Genomic DNA, 27,688 nt, shown 5'->3' with positions numbered 1-27,688 from the left:
CACTAACACACCAACATTGAAGTATGGAAACGCACTAGGGGCGCATGTAAACCCCGATGAGGACTTCACCCTGGGCCATAAAGGCTGTCGATCCCACACCGCAGACCCAGAACACCAGGGAGGTAGCACCGACTGCAGCGGCAAGGAGCACCAGCTGAGGACCGGAAGCAGTCGAAGACGATTCGCGCCATAGAGAGAAGAGGGGAGGGCTCTCCGCGGCGACTCTGCCCCTTGCTATTGGTCCTACTTAGAACCACGCACACATTTGCGGCACATTGTCTGAAAAATCCGCAAAGGAAGAGAAAATGGAGGATGGTCGTGTTCTAGTAGAGATACTACAGCCAGGAGCTGGCAAGTAGTCGATTTAGTCTCGCACAGAACGACGTCCAGTTGACTTGACGACGACCTCCACCACCACCCCCTCTTCCTCAGTTCCCGACTAGTCTCTTCGAGGCATTATTGATAACAGTGACTCTATTATCAAGGAAGAAGTCCGTCTTTGAGTCGGAAGGTAAAAGGACACGTAATAAAACAAAAGACACAACGGCTCCGAAAAGTAACACGACGAAGGACTCGAGGACGAGACGGAGCAATTGTACGGTAAGGACCGAACTACAACAAACATGATAGTCGTTAGCTGGTCGATGTCAAAGATGGCTAAGTAACATGCTAGCTAGCACGCTAGTTAGCCGTCACTCAGAACCCAAACACGCGGGGAGGGTATCATACTAGCGAATCTATTACTCGATCTAAATCAGATAGTGCCTCCACCGCTCTGAGGTAAATATATGTTTGAGGCAGAGTAATTCTAGCGGTTATCCAATCGGCGAAATGACCCGCTGTCCAATAATGTTTTGCAATCTGCGAATAAACATTACCACACACTCGCACAACTTGCAAGAGTTTACACTCTTGTTAGTTCCCTGCATATAAAAGTTGCTCTAAATTATCTCCTATACTTACTTAACGTTCCCTCAGTATAAGTAAAAGGAATTGGTTGCAATTTATCCTTATTGAACGTTCCCTTGAAATAAAGAAAACAAAGGGGTTGCCAAGAGACTGCCACCATAATCTTTGTAGGGAGCACAGTACTCTCTGTATTAAGTATGATATTCATCAATGTCTATTGTTTGTTTTAAGATGGAGCTGATCACAGCTGATTTTGGGTGAAAGGTGGTGTAACACCCTGAACGGGTTGCTGTTAATCACGCACAGTATAAACAAACATAGATGTATGCTAACATTTACACCTATTGACAGTTTACAGTAGTAGCTGTAATAACACCTGACATGTATGTTTTGGGGATGTGGGAGGAAACTGAAGTATACAGAGAAAAGTACAGGGAGAGAATAGCAAGGCCAGAGCCAAGATTCAAACCAGCAACCAAAGAATGTCACTTTATGGGTAAATGTATCACCCTCTCAGACACAGGCTGACATGCTCTTGCTGTTGCTGGTTTCTGATAACTGGGTAATATGAATCCAAAGATATGTGTCATGAGTCATTTGCTTTGTGGCTTTGTGCAAATGCATGTTTGGTTATTAGCTAGAAAGCGAGAGTACAACTCCAAATTCTACTTGAAAAACAGTTATGTATTGTCGTAGCATGACCAAGTCATTATTGAAATTATTTTATTTAACAATAAAGGAAATGTTTTAAAAGATGTCAGCCGCTCTATTATATTCATAAACAATAAAATTTGTGCTTGCCCTTTGATCACTAATTTCAAAGGCGGCGATTAGACACGGATTACATTCTAGACGGTATGATAAAAGTGAATGAAAATATAGCGGTGTCAGATTGCAGCCTCCAGGTCTTTTGGGGTAAATCTAAATTTGTGAAGTAACGCAGGAATGAGCTGATGTTCACTGTTTTAGTAGTTATTTGCCTTGGTTGCAAATCAGTAATATATTTTTCACCAGTTGTTGACACTATCATCGGTAGTTGCAAACATTTGTTTCAAGTGGTCACTCAACAAGCTACACTCTTAATTGCACAATTTGAGTACCGATCAAGCCACAATTTTTCCCAATGCATTTTTGAGTGCCAAATTTTCAAACTCGGCTTTGGGAATTAATAATAAAAAAAATATTATTTTATGCGGTCTGTTACTCTGTACAGGGAATCCTCGAATTACGAGGTACACGACCTACTACGTTTCGACTTTACGATGCCCGCGCATCCTCCTCCATTTTGTCCCCAGCACCATAGTGACTACGTTTACGTGCAGTCAATATTCGGGTTTAAGTCCAAATTCCAATTTCGGAAACATTCTGAATATCCCGTATACATGATTGAGCGGACAAGAGTTGCTCCGGCATTTGAATAACCCAGTGTGTACGGTGACACATGGCGTCATGACTCAAACGGACGTAATTTCCGCTTGTTACTTTCAACTGTCAATAAAACACTCGATATTCATGTCACTCACCACATGAATGAAGCAGCCGGTTTCCTCCTCGCTCCAAAAGTTGCTTTTGTGCTGCGTCTCTGCGCTTATTTACCTCTGCTTGTGTATTTGCGATGGGTTCGTGCCAAACAACGCATTTTTGCATACAAGCACTTCCTGTACTACAAAGACCAGCATTCCTTGCGGTTGAGCAATGAGCATGCGCAGAGTGTCTCTCGATTGTGTCTGTTTGCGTGCCGGCAGTATCTTTGCCTCTCCTCTTCTTTCTCCATCCACTTCTCAGCAGTAATGCTAAAGTGCAGTATCTTATGCTTTTTATTTTAATGTATTTTCATTTTTTTATACAAAGTTTTTTGTCGTAAATTTAGACTTTAACGGTGAAATTCGACATACGCGGAAGTTCATGTTACATCGCCATCATTCATTCGTAAAATGAGGACTCCCTGTATGGCAAGCTTTCCAGTGATACCAACCTTTTGAAAATAGGTTAAAAATTAAAGAAGTTGATTAACAGTGAGTGCCCTTTAATTTTCTACCTGTGCCCCGAAAATTTAGTTTGAGGTGCTACTCTTCTCCTTGGTTAAAAAAAAAAGTTTTTCTTGAGCCCGGATATTAACCCGAATATTGACTGCATGTAAACTATGCTGCTGGGGACAAAAGAGAAGAGGAAGAGGCACGGACGTCGTAAAGTCGAAACGTCGTAATTCGAGGACTTACTGTATTTAGTAACTATATACTTCTAATTGTAGTAGATAAACTGTCTTTCATATTAATTAATGCGTCATTTACATTTACCTCAGTGTTCTATAATGCATTATAGATCTGATCTTGTTTGTTGTAATAAAGATTAATTATTGAAAAATAAAATGAAGTACTTTGAAAAAAAATTGCAACTCATATCGCAATCGCAATTATTTGGAAAAAAATGCAATTAGATTAGTTTTAAGCGTCCTCAAGTACGGTTTGGCTTGTAGTGTGTGTGTGTGTGTATATGCCCTTATTGCCTAACTGGAAGACGGTAAATCGAATAAATTTTTGCAAGTGGCGAATTTACCCATTGTGGGATTAATAATGGTTATTATCTTTATTACGTGTGCGCAGAATTGTAATTTTAGAAATGTACAGACTTAATTTTTTTTATTACAATCCATCTGAAATTTTGCCTGTTTTACTCATAAATGGCCACTTGTCACATGCATCATCTGTCAAGCTAGCTAATTTAAATTGCAGCATCCTGACCAGAAGTTATCTTCTTTTTATTTGACGCAATGGAAACTATCAGAGGTGGGCATTCCATCAGTACTGATGAAAGGTCTGTTGCTGACGGACGCCCGTTTTGCTTACGAATGATGGGAAACTTTGAAAAACTGACGGACTAAGCACTGACGGAAGTGGGGTTTTGTTTGTCACTGGAACTGTAACTAATCAGATCAGTACAGACATTCTCAGTCCATTGCTGGCGGGCTCCCGTTTCGTTGACACCTGATGGAAAGGCGTGCAGATTAGAATAGTGCAACCCTTAAAGTGGAAGTCAACCCAAACATATTTTTTCAATAATATGTTCTATGCAGGCCTGCTAGTTGAAACACAGCATTCTGATAAATGTTGCATTTGTAGAGTAAGAGTTTTAATCCACCCGTTTTAGCCATCTGTGGGGGTGGCCAGTTAGTCACTTTTGTCGACTGAAAATGACATCACGGTTCCTCAGGGCTCAGATAATGACCAATCATGGCTCAGCTTCAGAAATCAGCTGTGATTGGTCGTTATTGGTATGGCAGGTTACAATTACTGTATGTTTTTGCTTGGATGTATTTTTCTGCTGTCTTCTTTGTTAAAATGAACCAAAATGGCAGGACAGTGTTCAGCTGCTTCTTTATTCAACTTCTTCCAAAGGCCTGGTTCTAATACACAGTTCCTCACTTTTTTCCTCAAGCGCTTATGAAATGTGCTGTGAGAAAGTAATTAAAATAGGTCGCAGTGGCAGCAGCTTAAGCAGGGAAGCCATGACTTCCCTTTCCCTAGCCACTTTGTCCAGCCCCTCCTCGGGAATGTCATGGGTCGTACTTGGGGCCTCCTACCAGTGGGACATACCCGGAACACCTTAGAGGGAGCCGTCCAGGTGGCATTCTGACAAGATGCCTGAGCCATCCCATCGATCTCCTCTCTTAGCGGAGGATCGGCGGCTCGAATCTGAGCCCCTCCCGGATGACCAAGCTTCTCACCTTATCTCTAAGGGAGAGCCCGGATACCCTACGGAGGAAACTCATTTCGGCCGCTTGTATCCAGGAGTTTATTCTTTCAATCACGACCCACAGCTTGTGAACATAAGTGAGGTACGAACGTAGATAGACCGGTAAATCCAGAGCTTCGCCTTCCAGTTCAGCTCCCTCTTCACCAGACAGACACATACAGAGTCTGCATCAGTACAGATGCTGCACTGATCCGCCTGTTGATCTCCTGCTCCATCCTCCACTCACTCATGGTCAAGACCACTAGATACTTGAACTCCTCCACTTGGGGCAGGATCTCATCCCCGACCTGGTAGAGGGAGCACTCCACCCTTTTCCGACTGAGTACCATGGTCTCAGATTTGGAGGTGCTGATTTTCATCCCAACCCCTTCACACTCGGTTGCGAACCGCTCCAATGAGAGTTGAAGATTGCGATAGAAGCCAACAGCACCACAGGATCCACAAAAAGCAGAGATGTAATACTGAGACCACCTAACTGGACACCCTCAATGACGTACTGTAACGTTGCAATGACTGATCCGCTGTTAAAATAGCGATGGTGGAGTGACAGACTGACATTACATTTTTGGTTTGGCTTGAAAAAATGACAGACTGATGATGACTGATGACGAACTGGCAAAATTGAATGATGCTCCCACCTGTGGAAGCTATTAGTAGTAATATTTGTATTTTCTTCCATTTACAGGGAGTGAGGATTCATAGATCTTGCAGATTTAGAGACCCACAAGCATTTGGACAAACCAGGTATGTTTTTAGTCTTCAATTAATGGGTTTTTGTATATTGTAATCACCCCCTCCCTGAGCTGTCACCTTAATGAAATAGAGGGGTTTGTGTGTTCAATTGGTCCTAGGATCTAAATTGTCTGAGACTTTATGCCTCTGGCAAGGTCACCTATGGCAAAAAGATCCTAGGTGAGGGACCAGACAACGTACATCTTATATACCTCCTTTGATGAAATACATATTTGGACCTTGATTTCCCTCGCCTAGACGTGGGTCATTTTATCCTCTCATTCACCCCGGTGGATGAGAGGGTAGCCTCACTCCGCCTTGGGTGGGCGGAGGTGGATCCAGAGTACCCACCCTTCCTGGAATCCTTGGAGGGAGTTCTGGACTCCCTTATTCTGCTGTGGGACTTAATCCTCACATGGTCAGTGACAGTGAAACATGGAAGGGCGTGGTTGGGAGGAATGACACCCCACAATCAGAATGTGGGTCATTTTATCCTCTCATTCACCCCGGTGGATGAGAGGGTAGCCTCACTCCGCCTTGGGTGGGCGGAGGTGGATCCAGAGTACCCACCCTTCCTGGAATCCTTGGAGGGAGTTCTGGACTCCCTTATTCTGCTGTGGGACTTAATCCTCACATGGTCAGTGACAGTGAAACATGGAAGGGCGTGGTTGGGAGGAATGACACCCCACAATCAGAATCTGAGTTGTGTTCTGTTATTGGACAGCTGTGCCCATCATGGATTGTCCATAATGAACATCATGTTCAGACATCAAAATATCCATGTATGCACTTGGCACCACGACACCACGGGATGATCGACTTTGTGGTCGTGTCATCGGACCTGCGGCTGCATGTCTTGCACACTCTGGATTGGCGGACTAAGGTGGTGGTTCCTGTTTTTAAGAAGAGGGACTGGAGGGTGTCTTCTAACTATGGGGGTGGTGGTCACACTCCTCAGCCTCCCTAGTAAAGTCTATTCAGGGGTGCTGGACATGAGGGTCCATCGGGAAGTTGAAGCGCAGATCTAGGAGGAGCAGTGTGGTTATTGTCCTGGCGGTGAAACAGTGGATCAACTCTACAACCTCAGCAGGTTAATCAAGTGTACATGGGAATTCGCTCAACCAATCTACATGTGCTTTGTGGACTTGGAGAGTGGTGGGTGATCCGGGAAAATGGTGCACCGGATGCCCTAGGACAGGCTTTTCAATCCCTGTACGACCCGTGTCAAGAGTTCGGTCCACATTGCCGGCAGTAAGTCGGATTCGTTTCCAGTGGGGGTAATTCTCCTCCAAGGCTGTTCTTTGTCACAATTCTGTTCATAACCTTTATGGTCAGAATTTCTGTTCGTAGCCAAGGCGTTGGTGGGATGAGGTTCGGTGGCCTCAGTGCTGCTGATGTGGTTCTGTTTGCTTCATCAAGCCACAGTTTTCAACTCTCACTGCAATGGTTGCCATTAGGGCTGCACAATATATTGAAAAAATATCGATATCGCAAGATTGGCCTTTGCAATATGAATCTTGCAAAGACATGCAATAACTTTCGGATGGAGTTGTATGCTTTTTTCTCAATTCGACCAGTCAAATGCAAATTTATATGCACATCGCTACCCAAATTTTTGGACATTATCCAGGGCAATTAATTGGCTAAGAACACATTGAGCTTGCTTATTTCGTTGCATGTAAAATTAAATCAAAATAAGAAGTAATATACACAAGGTATCTTTGAGAGAGATTGTCCATCCATCCATCCATTATCGATACTGCTTATCCTCATAAGGGTCGCGGGGCGTGCTGGAGCCTATCCCAGCTGCCTTCGGGCAGTAGGCGGGGGACACCCTGAATCGGTTGCCAGCCAATCGCAGTGAGAGAGATTGTGTCGGATTAATTACAAAAGGTATAGGACATTATTATAAAAGTTTTGTTTTGAGTATTAGTGACCCATCGCAACAACTTTCGCTCCCAAATCCACTTTCAAAACCAAAAACAAGCTGTTGAATAATCCAACAAGTTCAACTCCAAAATCCAAAATTGAGCAGGGTTTGTTGTTGCGGTCCATTCCCCTTGTTCATGCTCGCTGCCGCTGCCGCAAGCTCTTGGTGCTTGTTCACATGTTTCATCCTCAAATGTTTTATCAGGTTTGACGTATTGAACCTGGCCACTTTAGTTCCACCTCTTGCACACCGCTAATTTTGCCGCTAATTTTGCACTTAGCTGTTGTACTCGCTGGAGTTTTTATGTTGAGTAGTTCCATATCGCCGACATTATATCTCCTGTACCCCACTGTTTTTTTTTTTCTCTCAACATGAAAAAGCAGCCCGCAATTGGTTATGGGCTCTGGGCCTATAGCGACGGCTATTACTGAACAGTCACCATGCACCAGTGTCGTAAATGAGCAAGATACAAGGCGCTGCATTCAACGTTCTTTACTAGTACAGCATCGGGAAATGCATCGGCACGTTATTTGTAAGTACTCAAAGATACCGATACCAGTGTTTTAATATGTTATCGGGATCGGAACAACACTAACACACACACAATACGTGTGTTTCAATAGCTCTTCGTGCTGGTAAGAGTGCGACATGGGCTAGATATTAACATGCATGTGCATTTGGATAAGGCTCTTCTGTTTCCCTCTGGTGTGCGGCTCTCAAATATGCGCGCTGCATTCAAAGAATGATATCAGTATCAATAACCAGCATCAGCGCTTCATTTGTTCATACTCGCCGATGCCGATACCAGCATTTTAATGCGGTATCTACCAGTATTGGTATCGGAACAACACTAGTTCTTACCATGTTTTTTTTCTGCAATATCGACAGTCTGTCACAGTCAGATTTTGTCCTTTCTTGTGGCAGCACCAAACCATTCTGTGATGAACGAAGACAGGACTGATTCAATGCTTAATAGAACTGGCTCAGCACTCTTGTGGCAGGCCCTCGGCAGCTGCAGGACGTACATCCTCAGCTAGATCCTTTTCAGAAAAGAGTTTTTTTGTTGGTTTCCCGCTTCAAGTGCTGACGGACTGAAATTCCCAGAAACTTCAAGGTGTCGACGGTTGACACTGGGACTGTATGAGGGAGGGGAAGATGTGGTGTAGGATGTTTCCTTAAGTCCGCGATCATCTCTACAGTCTTGAGTGTGTTCACCTCCAAGTTGTGTTGGCTGCATCAGATCTCCAGCCACTCCACCTCCTGTTGATATGCAGACTCGTCGCTGTAATTGATAAGGCTGATCACTGTGTTGTCATCTGCGATCTTCAGGAGTTTGGCCGCTGGGTGCATTGAGGTGCAATCGTTTGTATAAGGGAGAAGAGCAATTGAGAGAGCATGCATCCTTAGGGGAGCCCCGCTGCTGATGGTGTGTGTTGTTAATGTTGTCCCTCCTAGCCTCACTGACTGTGTTCTGCCCGTCAGGATGCTGTAGATCCACTGGCAGATGGCAGGAGACATGCAGACCTGAAGAAGCTTTGGGTTAGAGAGGTTTAGGGATGATGGTGTTGAACGCAGAGCTGAACACCGCCTAAGTGTTCCGGGATGAAAGTGTAGCCACATGTTGAATAGGTCATCCGCCGACCTGTTAGCTCAGTAGACAATCTGCAGGGGAGTCCAGCAGTGGTCCAGCATGAGTTGTTCATAGGACTTCAGAGCGACGTCTGGAGTCGTTTAGTCCCAATATTGTAGGTTTCTTGCGGACTGGAATAATGGTGGAGCGTTTCGAGCAGGATGGGACTTCATACGGCTCCAAGGATCTGTTGAAGAACTGCGTGAATACTGGAGCAAGCAAGTCAGACCAGACATTCAGGCAGGAGGGAGAGACTTCATCCAGCCCTGACTTGTTCTTGATCTTTTGTTGCGTCATGTCCTGTTCGTTAATTGTCAAGGTGGGGGCGGGAATCAGAGGTGTGATTAAGGGGGTGGGTGAGTGGGTCTCAAAGACTACATTTACATGGAGTCAATAACCCTTTCAACCCCAAATACTAGCAATACTCTGGTTTTGAAAGGCCATGTAAACGCACAAAAAACGGAATCAGGTCATATTCTGGTTTTTAAAAACCCCAATAAGACACCTGGGTTACCCGTATTCTAACCTGAATATTTGGTAATACAAACGCAATGGGAATACCTCAATTGAAAGGGACATCTGTTTGTGTTCTGTTCATGCTGTATCCGCAACGAATCATGGTCTTTTGCATACAGGAAGTACTAGTCTGCGCAGTGACGCCGCATACTCGCCGTAGCCAGAAATGAAACCACTAGCGGGCATCTTAAGTTGCTACTCGTCGAGTGATCTTAACTTGAATAGATTGATTTCTCAAAGGAGTTTTCATGATGTTTTCTGTCTCTATGGCTAAAATGACACTGTGTCTATGTAGACTCAGGTGTGTAAATTAGTCTGTGCATCTGGCGCGCAAATCATCTGAAATACACAAGCACAGTTAAAAAAAACATTGTGAAGCCCAGACGTAGCACAACACCACACTTTTGAGTGAGGAGCCCATTATTCCTGTGGTGAGTGATATGAATATAATGTGTTTTATTTACGGTAGAACGTAAGAAGCTGAAAATTACGTCTATCCATACGTCGCCGTTTAGATAATGGGATATTCCAGTTGATCACAATTACCATGTATACAGGAGTAACTGTCCACTCACTCATGTTATGGGATTATTCCAGATTGATGACATAAATGTAATCACTAACCAAGATGTGGAGGCTGACCCATATGGACTTAACCAGTGTTCTTTGAGTCCATGTTGTGTTTTTTTTGGTGTTTTTTTTGTCCAGGTGTTGAACAGTTAACATTCTTAGCAGTCACCAGGCCATGTTCTTAAGATGGGTGAGCCAACGTCACCTTAGGAACGTCAACAATTTCAAATTTGACACATTTTTTCAGGCATCTGCTTGAAACCTGAAGAGAAACAATCTTCATGTGACTCTAGTACTCTCTTAGACCAGCTGCTGTCATATAACGCAGGGTCAGTGCAACTTTTGATGCATTACTCATGTCTGTCATCTCATCCACTAATGGGGACAAAGGGGGCATCGCAAACCAAATTTTTTACTGTATTCATGTGACCAGTTGTGTTCATAAGATCATTTTGTATTCTCCCTGCAGTCCCACAAAACACTTGGTCGTGATACCGCTATATGAATTAAGTTGAGAATGGAAAGATGGTAATGCAACACTCCGTTGTTTTCAGCAAGGAAATAAATAAGCTCCATGTAGTTCCCTCTGTGTATTTAGCATTTTTGCCTCTTTGGTGATGGAATCATGACGAGATGGATTGCGAGATTTTGTTTGAGAAAAGACTGGATGAAAATATTAGTGTTGTTCCGATACCACTTTTTGGCCCCGATACCGATTCCGCTACCTGGCTGTGCAGTATCGGCCAATGCCGATATCTCGCCGTTTGAAAAAACTCCAAAATAAGCGCAATTTTTTTTGTAATTCTAAAGAATTGCACACCTACTTGGATGCAAAATTCATATTTAAATCATCATTTGCAAACTATCTATAGTATCATATACACACAAAATACATATAAACAGCCTATTTTCATAGCTCTTCGTGCTTGTGAGAGTGACACATGGGATACATACTGTATTCACATGAATGTACATTTGTAATAAAGCAAGGTGCAGCATTTGTATTTCTAAAATATATTCAGTGATTCTAACCGACCCCCCAATGCGTGAGGTCACATTTGTATGCTGCCAGAGTGGCAGGCGGTCGAGTGAGTGAGATAACAGATGTCCGTTATGTTAAACTCGTCTCTTTGTTAGCAGTTAGCAAGCTAGGGCGAGCTCGCAAAGCTTCGACGGGTCATAAAGATGAGTTTATCTGGACACAAACCATTTCATGAAAGACGTTTTACACCATTAAACTAGTGATTGATGTACTGTGTCAAACAAAAGCAACATACTTTGCTACGAGACAAACATCCAGCCGACATGCCCGCAAAGTAATTGCAGGCTCTTGATAGCAGTCCCCCCCAAGCAACTGCCTCCAATGTGGCGATGTACCTGTATGTCCTTATAGCGACCTTTTTTACCAAACTAGACAGAAGTAGACCGATGACCAATAACGCTAATAATGGATAAGGCTTCTCCTCGTACTTTCCTTCTGCATGCGGCTCTCAAATATGCGCGCTGATTTCAAATAATGATACAGTATCGATAACCGGCATCTACGTTGTATTTGTTAGTACCACCCGATCCGATACCAGCGTTTTAATGCGGTATCGGGAAACTATCCGATACCAGTATCGGTATCGGAACAACACTTGAAAATATTAGTGGTTGTACTGTCAGAACTTCAGAATTCATGCTCACTGCACACCGATTGTTCAAAAGGGAGTGGGAATGATTGAGAGCCCAAAGGCCAGACAGATTGCCTCGACTCACTTGCCTATCCCTCTGTCCTGTAGCCAACCAGTATTCATTCAAAGGTGAGTTAAAACAAATCCTCTTAACATGTTGTAGTGTATAATATGGATCGCTGAGGTGTTAGCTGACGCAGACACAAAAAGTTGGACATGACCAGTATACACACTTGACTTTCGTTTGCTCTCTCTCTAGCTATAAATCTTTTACGCTCTCTCTAGCTCTTGCTTTCGCTCCCCTTCTCTCCCAAAAAAAAACAAAAAAACTGTGCGTGCTACTTGTCTGGTGACCAATCGAAATGTATCCTTCCGTCGATTTACTTGAAAATTAGGCAACACCTACTAAAGTTGTCAGAAGTCACATATTTAGAGGATAAATTCATCTATGTGGTCACTGGTCAGATGTTGAATCGTCCAATTTAATGAATGAAACTCAAGACAGACGAAATGATGGTCCCCTTTTCATTTAATGACAGGCCGCCGCCACTTGTAATGCCGGCTTGCACTCATCCATTACTAAAACCGTACCATGTTATGTCATATAAGCAGGCAGAGGCGAGCTTTCCGTCGATACTGACGGACTCCAGTTTTGCTGACGAATGACGGGAAACTTCAAAAAACTGACGGACTAACTGCCGACGGAAGAGGCTTTTCGTCCGTCACCGGAATCGTCACTAATCGGGTCAGTACCAATGGACATTCTCAGTCTGTCACTGATGGACTCCCATTTCACTGACGACTGATGGAAACATGCACCGTATGTCTCATGTGTGTTTCTTTGCCGGCATGAGCGGTTGCTTCTACCGCAGCGGCAGATGGGCTCCTTGTCCTCCAACAGAAAAAAAAAAGTTTAAACATTGTTTGTCAATCTGGTGATTTAGGCCTGCTCCTGTTTTATGTTGGAACATATTGATAAAATGGAGGCTAAATGTAAAAAAACAGCATTTTTTCCCATAATGCCACGGGGTATTGCCAAGTAAAAAAAAAAAGAAGCTGTTTTTAAAATGTGGCCTACATTATACCAATACATTTAAATAGTCGACTAATCACGACGACGTTGACTATCAAAATCGTCGACAATTAATTTTAATCGTCGACGCGTCGTTTATTTATATATTTATTTATTTGGCACATTATTTTTCTTTTAGACTGCCGCGTCACGCTCTTCTCCCGCTGGCTGTTTTCCTATCTGCCACGCACATGCGCAGTGGTGGTAATCCGGGTGATGTAAACAGAAGCATTGTGCGTAAAGTAGTGTAAGCCTTACACTGTTAGGGCCAATTCGTGTTGGCAACAGAGTCTGAAAGTTACGCCGCATTTCACCAAATATACTCAATACAATGCAAACCTGCCTTTCATGGCAGCACGATAGGGATGCCCAATCATTAAAACAAAGGAAGCAAGTTATGGCTTACGCCTGGTTTCATATCTGACATAGGCGCTGTGTCTAGAAGCTAGCTGCAGTCAGCATACTCTCTCGCTCCCTCTCTCTCTCGCGCGCTCGCTCGGAGTGATGCGTTCTTGAACTGAGAATTATCAGCACAAAACAAAAACGATGCATGTGCGACTCATCGGCATCACATACCAATAAAATCCATAATTAAGTTTGTTGTAATATACCATGTTATAGTGGAAAAAAAAGGTCTTCCTTTTTTTTGTTACAGGTGCATACCACATTTTGATTGTGTAGATCAATTTACTACTTTTAAATTATGCATACTAGTGAAAAGAATAACAAAACCTTTTTGATAAAGTTTAAATTAACACAAAATTAAAAACCAATACAAGTGTTTATTTTAGTTTTCTTTAGCACAGAGCCTTTGCCCAATTTACTCCTCTGATTTCACTACCTTCCGTTAAAAAAAAAAAAAAAGTCTTGGTGCCCAAGAATTAAAGCTGTAAGTGAATGATGCCTATTATAAGAGCAGCAGCTTGCTGCTGCGATTTGCCGCGATTTATGTATTATCCGATTAGTCGACTAATGGCGACTACTGTTAGTGATTGGTCGACTAGCAAAATAATCCTTTGTGGCAGCCCTAGTTGTGATGTTTTTTTCAGTCGACAGAAGTGACAAAATGGCCGCCCCTTGATATGCCACAAAAGGGGTAGATTTTGCTGCCTAACTCATATTCCATAAACACAATATTAATCAGAATGCCGTGTTTCAACTAGTGGGCCTGCATACAACATATTCTTGAAAAAAATATGTTTGGGTTGACTTCCACTTTAAGTAACACGTATTAGTAATTTTTTATTGCGTTACGGAAAAAAGTTGTTTTTTAGCGTTTAGCCTACATTTTATCAATATGTTCGAACGTACTTTGCAAATACGTTAGAACATGTTTGCAAACTCGTTAGAACATAGGTTGCAAGTACATCCCACAGACTTGCCGCTGGTAAATGACGAATGGCGGCCCAGTGACAATTACTGCCGCGCCCGCCTTTACTGTTACCCGTGTAAACAGTTTTTTCGCTGATTGCCCTAAAATAGCGATGATAAACAGGAATTTAGCAATGACCAGCGCGGTTAAAATAACGATGACGGAGTGACGGACTGGCAGTGACAGTTTTGATTCGGCTTGAAATTATGCCGGATGGACAATGACAGACGGGTGGCTCGGCCACAGGTGTATGACGGCCCGGCAAAGTTTACTGACTCGGCTATCTCTGCAAGCAGGTGCAACCTTACTTTGCCTACACTTGCATATGTGATGTTACTGACAGGAGATTGGCAAACTTTACTTTTTGTATCTGTATACAGTAAACCTGACTACATCGCGGAGGTTGCGTTCCAGACCACTGGTGCAAAAAGTGAAGTCTGCGATGTAAAGATGCCCTATTTAAAGATTCCGTAGGCATGTTCTATAGCATTAACACTTTTTATTTTTTTAAAGATCTTTAGACACTCTTTTAACCCATTAAAGCCTGAAGCCCCTTGTGAGACATCTCTCAAAAACCTAGTCGTCTTTGGACTCACACTTGAAAACCTGACATTTTCACCACCTACAAAATAAATAATTAATATCTCAGCCCCTGTAGCAGATTGAAACATAACTCCAAAAGAATTTGGGAGCTTAGACATGTGGCTTTCACACAGGTCCGAGTTTATTAATCTTTACTTTTTCAATCGAAAGATGCAAGTGAAGCACTATTTAATTTTTTTTTTTTTAATCCAGTGGTAATTACCATGCTGTATTCTCTTACAAAGACATTGAAATCATCATTGTCTAGTGTCTACGAATATATATCTTAACCATACATCACGTTTGAATGGTTTCACAGCTTTAAAGTCCGCGCGCGTGTCGTCTATATCACTGCCGTGACTTATAGCAGCGCTCCCGCGATTGACTGTTGCCGCCGTTAATCCTCGAAAAAATTCTGGATATCCTCCGACAACGTCTCGTGTATATTCTGATGCATTTCATTGGCTAAGAGACCGAGAATTGGATTTAAAAAAGCAAATGAAGTATACGCTCTTGGGCTTTAAAGGGAGAAACGGAGTTATGCGCTCCTGTCCTTAATGGGTTAAAATCATACAAACATCTTTCAAATCAACACCAAAAGACCTTGTCAAGATGTTGGATGAAGCTGATAAGAGTGTGTAATTATCCACACTTTCGGTACTGACGTAGGCTGAAAGTCACCTTGACAGGAAGGAAGAAGCCGTTATACCTCAGGAAACATAAAAAGCCAAATTACAGATTCCAAATGCACACAGGGACAAAGTCGAAACTGAAATTGAACTGTTTAGCAATAATGAGCATTGTTCTGTTGGGAAAAAGGACACTAGCAAGCCTGAGAACACCACCCCAACTGTGAAATATGGGGGTTGTACCATTACTTTGTGGGGTTGTTTTAGTGTAGAAGGAATTGGTGCACTTGACAAAGTAAATGCATCGGGAGGAAAGAACCACATGTGAAAATACTGAAGCAACATCTTAGGACACCGGTGTCAAATTCAAGACCCGAGGGCCAGATGCGGCCGGCAGCATCATTTTGTGGCCCTAGAAGGCAAATCGTGTGTTGACTTGACATGTTTCTTTGAAATTGTCTTCACTGACAACACAACATATAAGATATTGCAAGCATTTTTTACCAACCCCACCTTTAAAATACATTGAAAAATAGTACAACAAACGATTTACTGGCTTCTGATTTCAAAACAAGTTAATTTGTTTTGTATATGTGATAAGATGAGATCATATGTTTATATGGATTTAGTCATAACAGCCCTCAAAGGGACTCCATCACTATGATGTGGCCTGCGACAAAAATGAGTTTGGCACCACTGTCTTAAGACATCAGCAAGGAAGTTAAAGTTACACTGCAAATGGCTGTTCAACTGGACAATGACTCAGAGCATACTACCGTTTTGGAGTGGCCATCACAAAACTCAAAAATCTCAATCCTATTGAGAATTAAGGAGCAGACCCGAATAGGCATGTGTGAGCAAGGGGGCCTACAAGCTTGGCTCAGTTACACTAGTTCTGTCAGGAGAAATGGGCCAAAATTGCTGCCAACTGTGCGAATCCCGTGGCAGGATATCCAAAATGTTTGACCGTAGTCATACAATTTAAAGGCATGGTACCAAATATTAATGTATTTTATGTACATTTCTGACTTTGAAGAAAGTAATGCAAATTTTCGGGGGGGGGGGGGGGGTAATAATTATTCTGGCATTTAGCAAGTAGAGTGGAACCTCGAGTTACGAACACCTACTTTTACATACAATTCGAGTAACACCAAATTTTCACAGAAAATTACCCCTGTTTACATACTATTTTCGATATACACTCTGTGTTGGCATGGACGAGCAGATGGATCTATGTTATAATTCTAATCACACTACATAACCACAGTTGGCAACGGGCAATAACACATTTCCGTGATCTGAAAATGGCTCCGAGTAGGGCTGGGCGATATGACTGATAAGTATATCACGATATAAGTGTTTCATATTGGTCGATATCGATATATATTGAATTTTTTTTCTTTTTTTAAACTATTGAAAATAATGACCCGAAGAAAAATACATTTAGGTTATTTTATTTTAACATAATACTTAACCTTTAATAAGAGGTCGATGTAACTATGAAAGAATGAAATAAACTGGTCGATATAAAGATTAAATAAACTCCATTTTAAAGATAATGTGCTTAGAAGGGCTGAGAAATGTTTGAAAAACTGTCACAATCTAAGTCTTTCATATCAGTCAATATTGATAATTATTGATTTTGTTTTAAACCTTTTCTTTAAATAACAATTAACTGTTTTTTGTACATCGTTATGTAGTGTAATGTTCAGTTTGTCCTCAATCATCCATCCATCCATCCATTATCTGTACCGCTTCTCCTCACAAGGGTCGCGGGGCGTGCTGGAGCCTATCCCAGCTGTCTTTGGGCAGTAGGCGGGGGACACCCTGAACTGGTTGCCAGCCAATCGCAGGGCACACAGAGACAAACATCCGCACTCACAATCACACCTAGGGGCAATTTAGAGAGTCCAATCAACTTACCATGCATGTTTTTGGAATGTGGGAGGAAACCGGAGTGCCCGGAGAAAACCCACGCAGGCACGGGGAGAACATGCAAACTCCACACAGGGAGGCCGGAGCCGGGATCGAACCCACGACTGTCCTCAATCAGTGCATTGGAAATGATTATTTGGATTAGGTCTACCCAAAGCAGTTGTTGACACATATATTAGCCTTCATTCAATGTTCATCCAATGTAAGTGAACGAATACTCTCTTGCAGTGCATACATCATCGTTGACCAACCGTCTTAGGACTGCTTTATCTTTTTAGCGGACTCATTATTGCCATAGTTCATTCATATTTTACTTGCTTGATTTTACCTTGAGTGTGTTGCCGGTGTCGGATAAGGCTAACTACTACTAGCATGTCAAAGACAAGAACTCCTCTACTTGTACACCATGGCTCCATCCACAGGTTTTTAATAGGGTTATCATGCATGATATAATTTAATTGCAAGAGTTGCACTGAGTCGAGTGGTCATTTATCTGAGCAAAATTACGGCGCTTGCTCGCTGGACGCGAGCATAGCGCACGGCCGCGGGGCCCGCGAGCATTGTGCAGGGCCGCCGGGCCCGCGAGCATTGTGCAGGGCCGCCGGGCCCGCGAGCATTGTGCAGGGCCGCCGGGCCCGCGAGCATAGTGCAGGGCCGCCGGGCCCGCGAGCATAGCGCACGGCCGCCGGGCCTGCGAGCATGCTCCGTTGAGTTAACAGCTTCTTCTTGCTGGTTTAAATGTTTCTTCCTCGTTGGTTTAAAAGCTGCTTCTTCTTTGGTTTAAACGCTTCTTCTTCATGCTTGGAGGCGGAAGCGCTCTGCCTACATCACGCACCATGCTGCGATCGGGTTTGTTTTTCTTTTTTTCTTTTTTTTTTTTTCTATCGAACGTTTTATCGAAGGCATTTTCTATTGTTATCGATCACTTGTCAATCGCGATAAATATCGATATCGAATTATCCGTCCAGCCCTACCTCCGAGGCTTAATACGGAAGCTGTTGCATATGTAGATGGAAGTTCCACCTGTAAATGTAGGTAGAAATTCCACCTTCGCATACTTTGACCATCCAATCACAATCTAATAACTGTTGTGTTTGTGAATGATCTAGTAAAATTGATCCAGAAATAATTTTCGTCCCCAAAAAAATCTATATGCAATGTGTTATTTTATTTAAATGTTGTGTCCCTTTAATTAAGAGAATGAATAGTAAATGTCCATGTAATCACGTCATATCACTGTCCCTGCATGTTGTCTCAAGGCAGAAGTTCCACTCACGTACAATGCATTCACCCAATCACCGATGCCAGAAGCGGCTGCGTTGTGAATGAAGCTTATGTCTTTTTATATTGCGGATGTAAACTTGTGGTTTAACTTTAGTGAGTAAGATGTCCTATAATGGGAATCATACCCAGTTATTCAGCGATAGATATTGGCTCTTTTTGGTTCTCTAAAATGCTGTTTTGTTTTGTTTTTAGAGTTCCTGTCAGATGTAACACCTTTCCGGAAAAGCCTTAGTCTTTCTACACCCAAGAAAAGGTTGGACTTATTAATCATATTTATTGTTGTCTTGTAATTGTATGCTATTTTTATAATGCCATGCCTTTGAATTTTAGGGAGAAGACATACGATTCCGGATTCCTAGAGGATAATGGCTCATGAGTGGGATGCGTATTTTCAAACTGTCACACCACTGTCATCAGATTCAAAGATGTTGAGTACGTCAGAGCCAGAAGGAAGTCTTGGCCAACATATCGAGACCTTTGTGGGACAGCATGAGTTCTCCAACTCCACAGCTTCACACGGTGCCTCTGCAACAGACTCTACATTTCATACAAACTGTTACTCGACTTCCAGTGTTGGAAATTGCACTTCTGATTGTGCTTACGAAAACTACTATAGAGAAACACCTTGGCAAACTGATGAAGAACTCATGTTAAAGGATACTTCGATGAGATGTGAAGACACTGATATTAAAGATGTGGCCATGAATGGATTGTCTTCATCTGGACACTTGCCATCATCCTATTCAGCAGAGTTGCAAGGACTTAAGCCAAAGTGTGAACTTTTAGCTTCATCGCTTCTTGAGGATTATTCAGATGTCAGTAGTTGCTCGGACACAGATGCAAATGAAACAAGGCCGGATTGTAAGTTTATTACTAGTCCAATTCGACAGCCTAAAACTGATTCTACAACAAAGCGAAGTCCATCAGAATGGCTTTTCACCTCCCCTGAAAATGTGACATTTTCAAATGATATCAAAGAAATTTGCCCAGGTTCACCAAAATTGATGGCTGCAGAAAATTCGGCTGAACGTCTACAAGAGACAAACAAAAGTTTGGTAAAAAATGGTAATTGTAACACTCTACAAAATCATTCCTTCGCCGAGATTCCAACCAGAGAGAGAGAGACCAATGAGAACTGTAAAGACAAAGTGGGAATTCGAAGTCAAGAACAAAAGAAAGATGTGGACCAAGATCAAATTGAGGGATACTACTCAGACATCTCTGTAAGTGACAGTGAAAACCTGGCCAGCATGGAGGATCACCCAGATCATATGAAGGAGCATAGGACTGTAACACCTGACTGTACAAAAACGTCAATTGCAAAAATGAAAGATGACAATGGACTGGACAGAGAAACAGAGGAAACAAAGAAAGATGACAATGGACTGGACAGAGAAACAGCGGAAACAAAGGAATCATGCCCACTGTCAAATGAAGTCAATGGCAGCCCTAATGCCACTGAACAGCAAAAATTAAATATAACATTTGGTGAGGAGGATTGCAGTGCTGTCCATCAAAGTGAAGAAAAAGAATGTGATTATTTGGGTGAGGAAACATTAAATAGACCAAAGCAAATTAATATTGAATTCCCCGGTGTTCATGATGAAAGCATGGAAATAGACAACCCACTGTCAGATACAGAGTTCAAATGCCAAGACAATGAAATGAACCCTGACACCCCTCAAATCTTAGATTCTCCTGAGTCAGAGTCGAAAAATGCTACTTGTGAACTGATGGAATGCACAAATATGCTGGAGACCAAAGACCAAGATATTGGTTCCTGTTTACAGCTATCAAACAATCTGCCTCCTCAAATTGCGATTCTGGACAATTTTTTTAGTGCTGCTCCATTGAGTGATGGTCATTTGAGTGATGCCAGTGGAAAGCAGAGTTTATGTAGTAATTCAGATTGCTCTCCAAGTCCAAATACCCCAAGAACAGACACTGATTTGATTAGTGATCATTTTGTCAATAGCAATGACAATCCAGGTGTTGATATGATGTCAGACTTGCCACAACAACCCTGCTCAAGTACAGACACAAATATGTGTGACAATGAGGAAGTTATTAGTTTCGGAGAGGAGAATCTGACATCCTGTCAAGATTCCGATGGTACAGGTGTGGCTACCGACGCTGCTATTTTGGATGTGAATGTTGAGAACAAAAACGGCTGCTTTTCTAATGTTTTAAAATCCTCACCGCACAGCGACTTGAGCAATGAGTGCTATTCCAACAAGGATAAGGATTCTGGGGAGAACACTCCTCCATGTTCAAAAGAGTCACTTCAAAGTCCAGTACCTGCAGAACAAGAACATGTAAAGGAGTCACTGGAAAGGATGGACACTTCTAAGGAAGAAAAGTTGATACCTGCTGAGCAATATGGGGAACCTCCTGTTAAAAAACAGTCAACGGACACTGACTCAATTAAATTTGAAGAAAAGTGTATTGTCCAATCAAATGGCAATGGCATGGATGAGCCAGAAGAACAAGATAGTACTCTAATATCCTCTTTCCAAATGAGGAAACGCTTGCAGCCTGTTGTAATTATGAATAAAATGGACCCTGCACTAAGTCATTCATACCAATGTGCAATTTGCCAGGAAATAACTCACAGTGCGGATGATCTGATTGAACACCACCACCGTCAACATTCAGACCAGATCTTCCAATTTTGCAAAACATCCAATCAATACCGAATGAGTAATGAACAGGCAGACAAGCATGTGGGCAGCAAAACAGATGAACCTCACCTTGCTTCAGATTTGTCCCATCGAAAAAGAAAATCTCATTATTGCAGCATATGCAGTTTGACATTCTCAAAAATACTCCAATATGTGAAGCACATGCGTTGTCACACTGGTGAAACGCCTTATAAGTGTGATGGATGTGGCTTATATTTCGCACAGAATTGCTCCTTAAATAGACACAAGAGTATACCTGGTAGATGCAAGAATTTAAAACCAGGAAATCCCAATGCACAATCCAGTGACCCTGAAGTTACCAAGCTAGGTATACGGGAAACTACACCACCATCACCACCACAAAAAGTTGTGATAGCCAGCACGCTGCTTGAAAATCTGCCTCAATGTTTTGTGAATTTGTTTGATATCTGCAGAGCTAATGTCTGTGTCTACTGTGGCAAACAATACCAAACTCCGAAGAAAGTCAAGAAGCATATTTACAACATGCACAAAGGAAACTCTCCACTTGTTTGGCAAAATCCTACTTCCACGAAAATAACTACAATAACAAATGAGAAATCTTGGGAAATGGAACTTGAAAAAACAGAAAATATTGAAAACGACATGAGACATAAATATAAATGTCCTCTCTGTCCACGAGTTTTCATGCACTCCTGCAACAGAGCTAGACATTTACATGATTGTGTCAGACTGGCTGTTTATCGTAGCAAGGGAAAGATTGGTGATAAATTCAGATGCCCACTGTGCCACACTACATTTACTCAGCAAAAAAATAGATATAGACACATCCACACCCTCTGCATAAGAAGAACTCTTAATCGATTAAGAGAGACTGTAGGATCAGAGCAAAGCGTTGAACTTGATAACAGGAAAGACTTGACAAAGGGACAGAAAAAAGTGACCATAGAAAACAAGCAAACGGAATCCAATTTGACAGTCCCTAAAACTAAACAGTCTTACAGATGTGGTGTCTGTCCAGCAGTTTTCCAGCAAGTGTCGGGTCTCTACAAACATGTGAAGAGACATGAGTCTAAAATTACAGGCAAAATGATCAAGTACAAGACTTCAGGTTTGTCCAACAAGTCAAAGATAGCAGCTTTAAGTAAGACAAAGACTGAGGAGACGGAGAACGTTGGGAAATCAGATGAGGAGGTGGTCAGTGTTTCCCTGAGTTGTCGGTATTGTGACAAAAACTGTGACACGGAACAGTCATTAAAGAAACATGAGAGGTGTCACAAAGGTGAAAGGCCATACCGCTGTCTCGAATGTGGAAGAGGGTTCAAGAAAAGATTCTATCTAATGAGTCACAAAGTTGTCCATCAGAGTGTCCAGTGCACACTTTGCAGAAAGATTCTTCCAAATGCCAGACATCTTGTCCAGCATGCTAAATTGCATCATAAAGGGAAAACGTTTCCATGCCGCAATTGTCAAAAGCAGTTTTTGAATATTACAGACCTCCTTAGACATCTAAAATTACATCAAAGCGAAGGGAAGGCACCTCCTTTGAACGGGGAAACACTCAAGTCCCTGAAATCCGAACAAGAGCCAGCTGATCCAAAGACACTACAATGTTCCCTTTGTAAAGAGATATTTGATAATGGCCACTTACTAAGGAGGCACAGTCTCACACACATATCTTCATGTCGCTGTCCATATTGCAATCAAAAGTTCAAAGCCCGTCGTTATTTGCTACTTCACATGGTCAAACATACAGGAGCGAAACCTTATTCCTGTGCTCATTGTGGAAAATGTTTCTATCAAAAACCAAGCCTGGAAACTCATATGGAAGGGTGTGTGCCGACTCAAAACCAAGAACATTCCGGCGGGAAACTCCATAAGTGTTCAACTTGTTCTCGAATATTTCAGAAGAAAGCACGCCTGATGGCTCACAACAACGCCCACAAGTTAAATACTCTGCGAGTCTGCACCAACTGTGGGATGTACTTTGGCAAGAATAAATTTGGACTTCATAAGAGCATGTGTGGAGAGATGTCACAACCCAACAGTATCTTATCTTCTAATGACAATGCCTGTCAAAACATTCCACAGAAAAGCCAGAGTGTTGGTAAAAATATTTCCAAATCCAGTGTGTCTAGGATGCTTCCATTTAAGTGTCCTAACTGTCCAAAGAGGTTCAGGTTCAGATCAAGACTCTTAAAGCACACTGTTGCACACACTGGTGTACAACCATATGCATGTATGCATTGTGGTGAACGATTTGCATCTAACTCATCGCAATTGGAGCATGAAGAGCACTGTAAAGTTTCCAAGGAAGAGGAATCAGACATCAACCGTGACGCTTCACTAGAAATGACAAATATGCCTGCTCGCATGGAGGAATCACAGATGGTCCTCGAAAAAGCTGGAGATGAGTACAAATGTAAATTCTGCACAAAGACATTTGTGAAGCCACGAAGCCTGCGACGTCATATTTTGACTCATAATGAAGTGAATCCCTATCGCTGCAAAACCTGTGGAAGCTGCTTTTCAAGGTATGATTATCTTAAAGTACACCATGCTCATTGTAAAGGAAAACGATTGCAGTTGAAAATATGCATTCCCAAAATCAGTTTGGATGATGTTGGCAAGGGCTGGCAAAACAGGTTTGCCAGTCAACCAATGAAACAGCAGGAGGGATTTGACTGCAATCTTTGTTCCAGGAGCTTCCCAACTCACCCTGGACTGTCCCGTCATGTCGCACTACTCCATACTGTCAAATTGTTTAGGTGCCCACGCTGTGATTCAGGCTTTACTAATGAAAAATCTCTGAAATACCACAGGAAGCGTAAAAACTGCAAAAAAGTATGCAAAAAACCTGATTCTGCTCCACCAGAGGATAATCTACCATCAGGAAATGTTAGCCACCCAGTCATTGAGGAAAAACCTACACCCAAGTTCAAGATTCATTCTAACAAAAAGCGTAAATATCCTTGCAGTTACTGCCCCCGTGCTTTTGCAACTAGCATGCAGTTACGGACGCACACCCGTTTGCACACAGGCGAGAAACCGTTTGCTTGCGATTGTGGCCTACGATTCATCAGGAATGACTACCTAAAACGTCATTGTCTAAAATGCACTGTCAAACTTTGTAAAACATGTGGTGTAGCGTTCCCACAAAAAGAACTAAAGGACCATCAAAGAACTTGTACTTCAACATCCAGCCAGTCAATGAAGCGGGAAGAAACTTCTCAAAGCCTTATAAAAGGCTTTTCTTGTGCATACTGTTCTTTACGTTTTTCTTTATTTTCTCAGCTTCAGGAACATTTTTTAAATGCACACAAACTGGAAACGATGGATGCGCCAGGGTCCTCTGCTCCTCTTCAACATCATCTTTCAGAACTACCAACCGTTAAAGATGACAGGCATGACAAACAGCCCAGCGAAGGCACTAATTTGACTTGTAAACTTGATACTGCACTTGTTGATGTTTCTGAATCACTAGTTTGCCCAGTCTGCAATATGTCCTTTGAAAATAAAGCAGGACTAAAGGGTCATGCTCGTGTGCATTCAAAAGAGAGCCATTTCAAATGCAAAACATGCAACAAAGGCTTTTGGAATAAAAATCTACTCCGCAACCACAACAGGAAATGCAGGTTTAGCCATTTCACTACAAAGGATACAGCTCAGAAGCTGGAATCGCCTCTGAAAGCGGACCTTAATCTGACACTGCCTGACTCCGTTCTCGTGTTCAAAGATGAGGCACAGACAGACACCGGAGTTTTGCAGAGAACGTTCTCATGCAAAGATGATTCCAAGGAGTCTCCACAAAACCCCAACAAAGATCAGATGCAAAGCGGTGAAAACAAAGATAAAGTGGTGCAGTACCAATGTTCAGAGTGTGATTTGAGCTTCACTGATGGCTTGATGCTCATCAGTCACCTTGAAGAACATGGGAGAGAGGAACAAGCCAACAAACGCTTTGCCTGTGTGAAGTGTCAACGTACTTTTTCCAGTGAGGCAGATCTTGAAAAACACATGAGAGGTCACGGTTTAATGAAGAACTTCTCTTGCTCATTGTGTCCCAAGTCATTTTACTCATCAATACATTTGGAAGTCCACAAATCGTACCATGACTCAAACAGACCCTTTCCCTGTAAACTGTGCAATCACAGGTTTTGGTCCAGGCAGTCTCTTTGCTATCATTACAATGAAGAGCATCCTGACCATTCATTTGCTTGTCGTTTCTGTAAAAAGACCTATGCCACCAAAAAGTCTCTCCAAAGACACTACCGAAAATGGCATCTGAAAGAGCAAAAGAACTCCGAAATCAATCTTGAGCAGGAACCTGTTGTGGGTAGTGAAAGTGGTGGGGATGAAAATAGTAGTGAGGACAGTGACTCAGACTCTGCGCCTTACTTCCCGTGTCATGTATGTGGAAAGACATTCCCAACTTCAGAAAATCTGGAAGATCATCAAAAATGTCATCTCGGTGAAAAACCTCATGAATGTGCGGAATGTGGAAAATGTTTTTTCCAGGCCTCCCAGTTGGAGCAGCACAAACGTATGCACAAGTCTGAGTTACAATGTCAGGTGTGCGGAAGAGGCTTTGTGTCCCTCTTCGCCTTACGAAAACACAAACACAGCCATGGCAAGAGTCGTCCATACCGTTGCTCAAGATGTCAGCTCAGCTTCTCAGGAGCCTCTCAGTTAGCAGAACACATGTCTACTCACCGGGAAGAAAACTTTCCATGTGACATATGCAATCAAGTGTTCCCCTCCAAGATCAGTAGAGCTGAGCACAGAAAAGAACACACAATTTCAAATGAGCGCCTCTCACCTTTGCCTGAAAACTCATCTCCCTCTGAAAGTTACCAAGCCAAGTTAAAAACCATGAAATACCGTTGTGGTTTATGTCATGAGTGCTTCAAAGACCCAGAGGACCTCTCGGAGCATGGTTGCAAAATCTCCAATGACCGGCCGTATTCCTGTTCTGATTGTGATAAACATTTTCTCCACTCATCCCATCTGAAACGGCACAGGGTCATCCATCAAAAGTCAACGTTTGAAAGTGAATATTCATGTAGTCGCTGTAATACCACTTGTTCCTCCCTTGAGCACTTCGTCAGCCATCTTAAGACGCACGAAAATGAGCTTACTGCACCTGATGGTTACACATGTCCCATTTGCAACCAATGTTTTGTTAAGGCCATTGAATTGATTTCCCATGTTCCTGTTCATTCTCCAAATGCGCCGAAAAGCAAAATGTGCAAAATGACCTTTTCTTCCAAAAATGAGCTTGACGGACATGAGCAGAGACATCATACATCTGTTTCACGATTTGAATGCAAGAATTGTGACAAGAGATTTGTGGGTAGTGATGCTTTCCACCAGCACTCCTGTTCCCGTAAACAAAAAGAATTGGTGGTGACTGCAGGCAAGTCAGGTGCAGGAACTAAACATCAGCAAGCTGGAGAGGACGAAGACGTTGATGTCACTGGAGAGGAATTGTACAACTGCAGCACTTGCTCAATGCAGTTCTCTTCAAAAAGTGTTCTCTTGGAACACCAAAACAAAGTGCACTCCAATAAGAAATCATTCAAATGCAAGCATTGTGCAAGATCCTTTGCCTTCAGCTATTCCCTTCAAATGCATGAGCTCGAGGTACACATGAAACGGGCTCCACCAGCACCAAAAAGCAAGCTGAAATGTCCCCAGTGCTCTTCTAAATTCGACACAGCCCAAGATCTTTCATTGCACATGAGAATGCATGCTGAACGACAAGTCGGACAGCACCGCTGTGATATGTGCTACAAGTCATTTACACATTCTTCTCAGCTTTTGCGGCACCAAGAAAGCCATGTTGGTCAAATTGTGTATGAATGCACCGAATGTGACAAGGCCTTTGCTTTCCCTCACTTGCTGGAGGAGCATCAACAGACGCATGCTTAGCTTTCAAAATAATGGCCAATGTGGAACATCATCTCAATACTCCTTAAATAACTTAATCATATCTGATTGGGCCTCCAAAAACATCAGATCCCATTTGTCAGTCCCTCTTGAACTTGTAAATATAAATTCTATTATTGGACTTTGTAATGAATACATAGACCAAATGTTCTTGATGGTATTTGTTCATATACTGTACATGGATTCTGTCATTTTGAACTATAAAATTGTATATTGTTAAAAGCTCAATTTTCAAGGATTTGGCAGTTGTTTTTAGTCCGTTCAGTTGGTGACTATGACCTCATCGTATGCCTAGTCCGGTTTTTGTAGATACTTTTGTGATTTTAGTTCATGTTTGTTTAAAATTGAGGAAACTTGTACACTCATTACACAAATGTTCCAAGTTAATGAAAATATCTGCCCTGATCGTGCTCTTTTATGTATTTTGTTGACCGAAACAACTGAAAACCCTACTTGACTTTTGGAAAAATAAATGTGGGTTTGTCATGAGAA

General features: G+C 42.3%; 1 protein-coding gene across 1 annotated transcript; it reads left to right on the top strand.

Annotated features, from left to right (window-relative positions):
• Window positions 1-27,688, top strand: znf1035 (zinc finger protein 1035). Its single transcript, XM_086038219.1, has 4 exons — window positions 1-600; window positions 5,348-5,406; window positions 18,780-18,840; window positions 18,918-27,688. Exon 4 carries the CDS (start codon window positions 18,953-18,955, stop codon window positions 27,176-27,178), a length of 8,226 nt encoding a protein of 2,741 aa, XP_085894345.1. The 5' UTR covers window positions 1-600; window positions 5,348-5,406; window positions 18,780-18,840; window positions 18,918-18,952; the 3' UTR covers window positions 27,179-27,688.

Source organism: Filicampus tigris, chromosome 8 (assembly GCF_054856515.1).
Source record: "Filicampus tigris isolate MCC_2025a chromosome 8, RoL_Ftig_1.0, whole genome shotgun sequence".
Classification (NCBI taxonomy): Eukaryota; Metazoa; Chordata; class Actinopteri; order Syngnathiformes; family Syngnathidae; genus Filicampus; species Filicampus tigris.
Note: the sequence above shows the minus strand (reverse complement) of the source record. Positions and strands in the feature narration are given on the sequence as shown.

Bases quoted from the DNA above. Each gene is read 5' to 3' on its own strand.
- znf1035 (XM_086038219.1), top strand. From the start codon at position 18,953: ATGGCTCATGAGTGGGATGCGTATTTTCAAACTGTCACACCACTGTCA.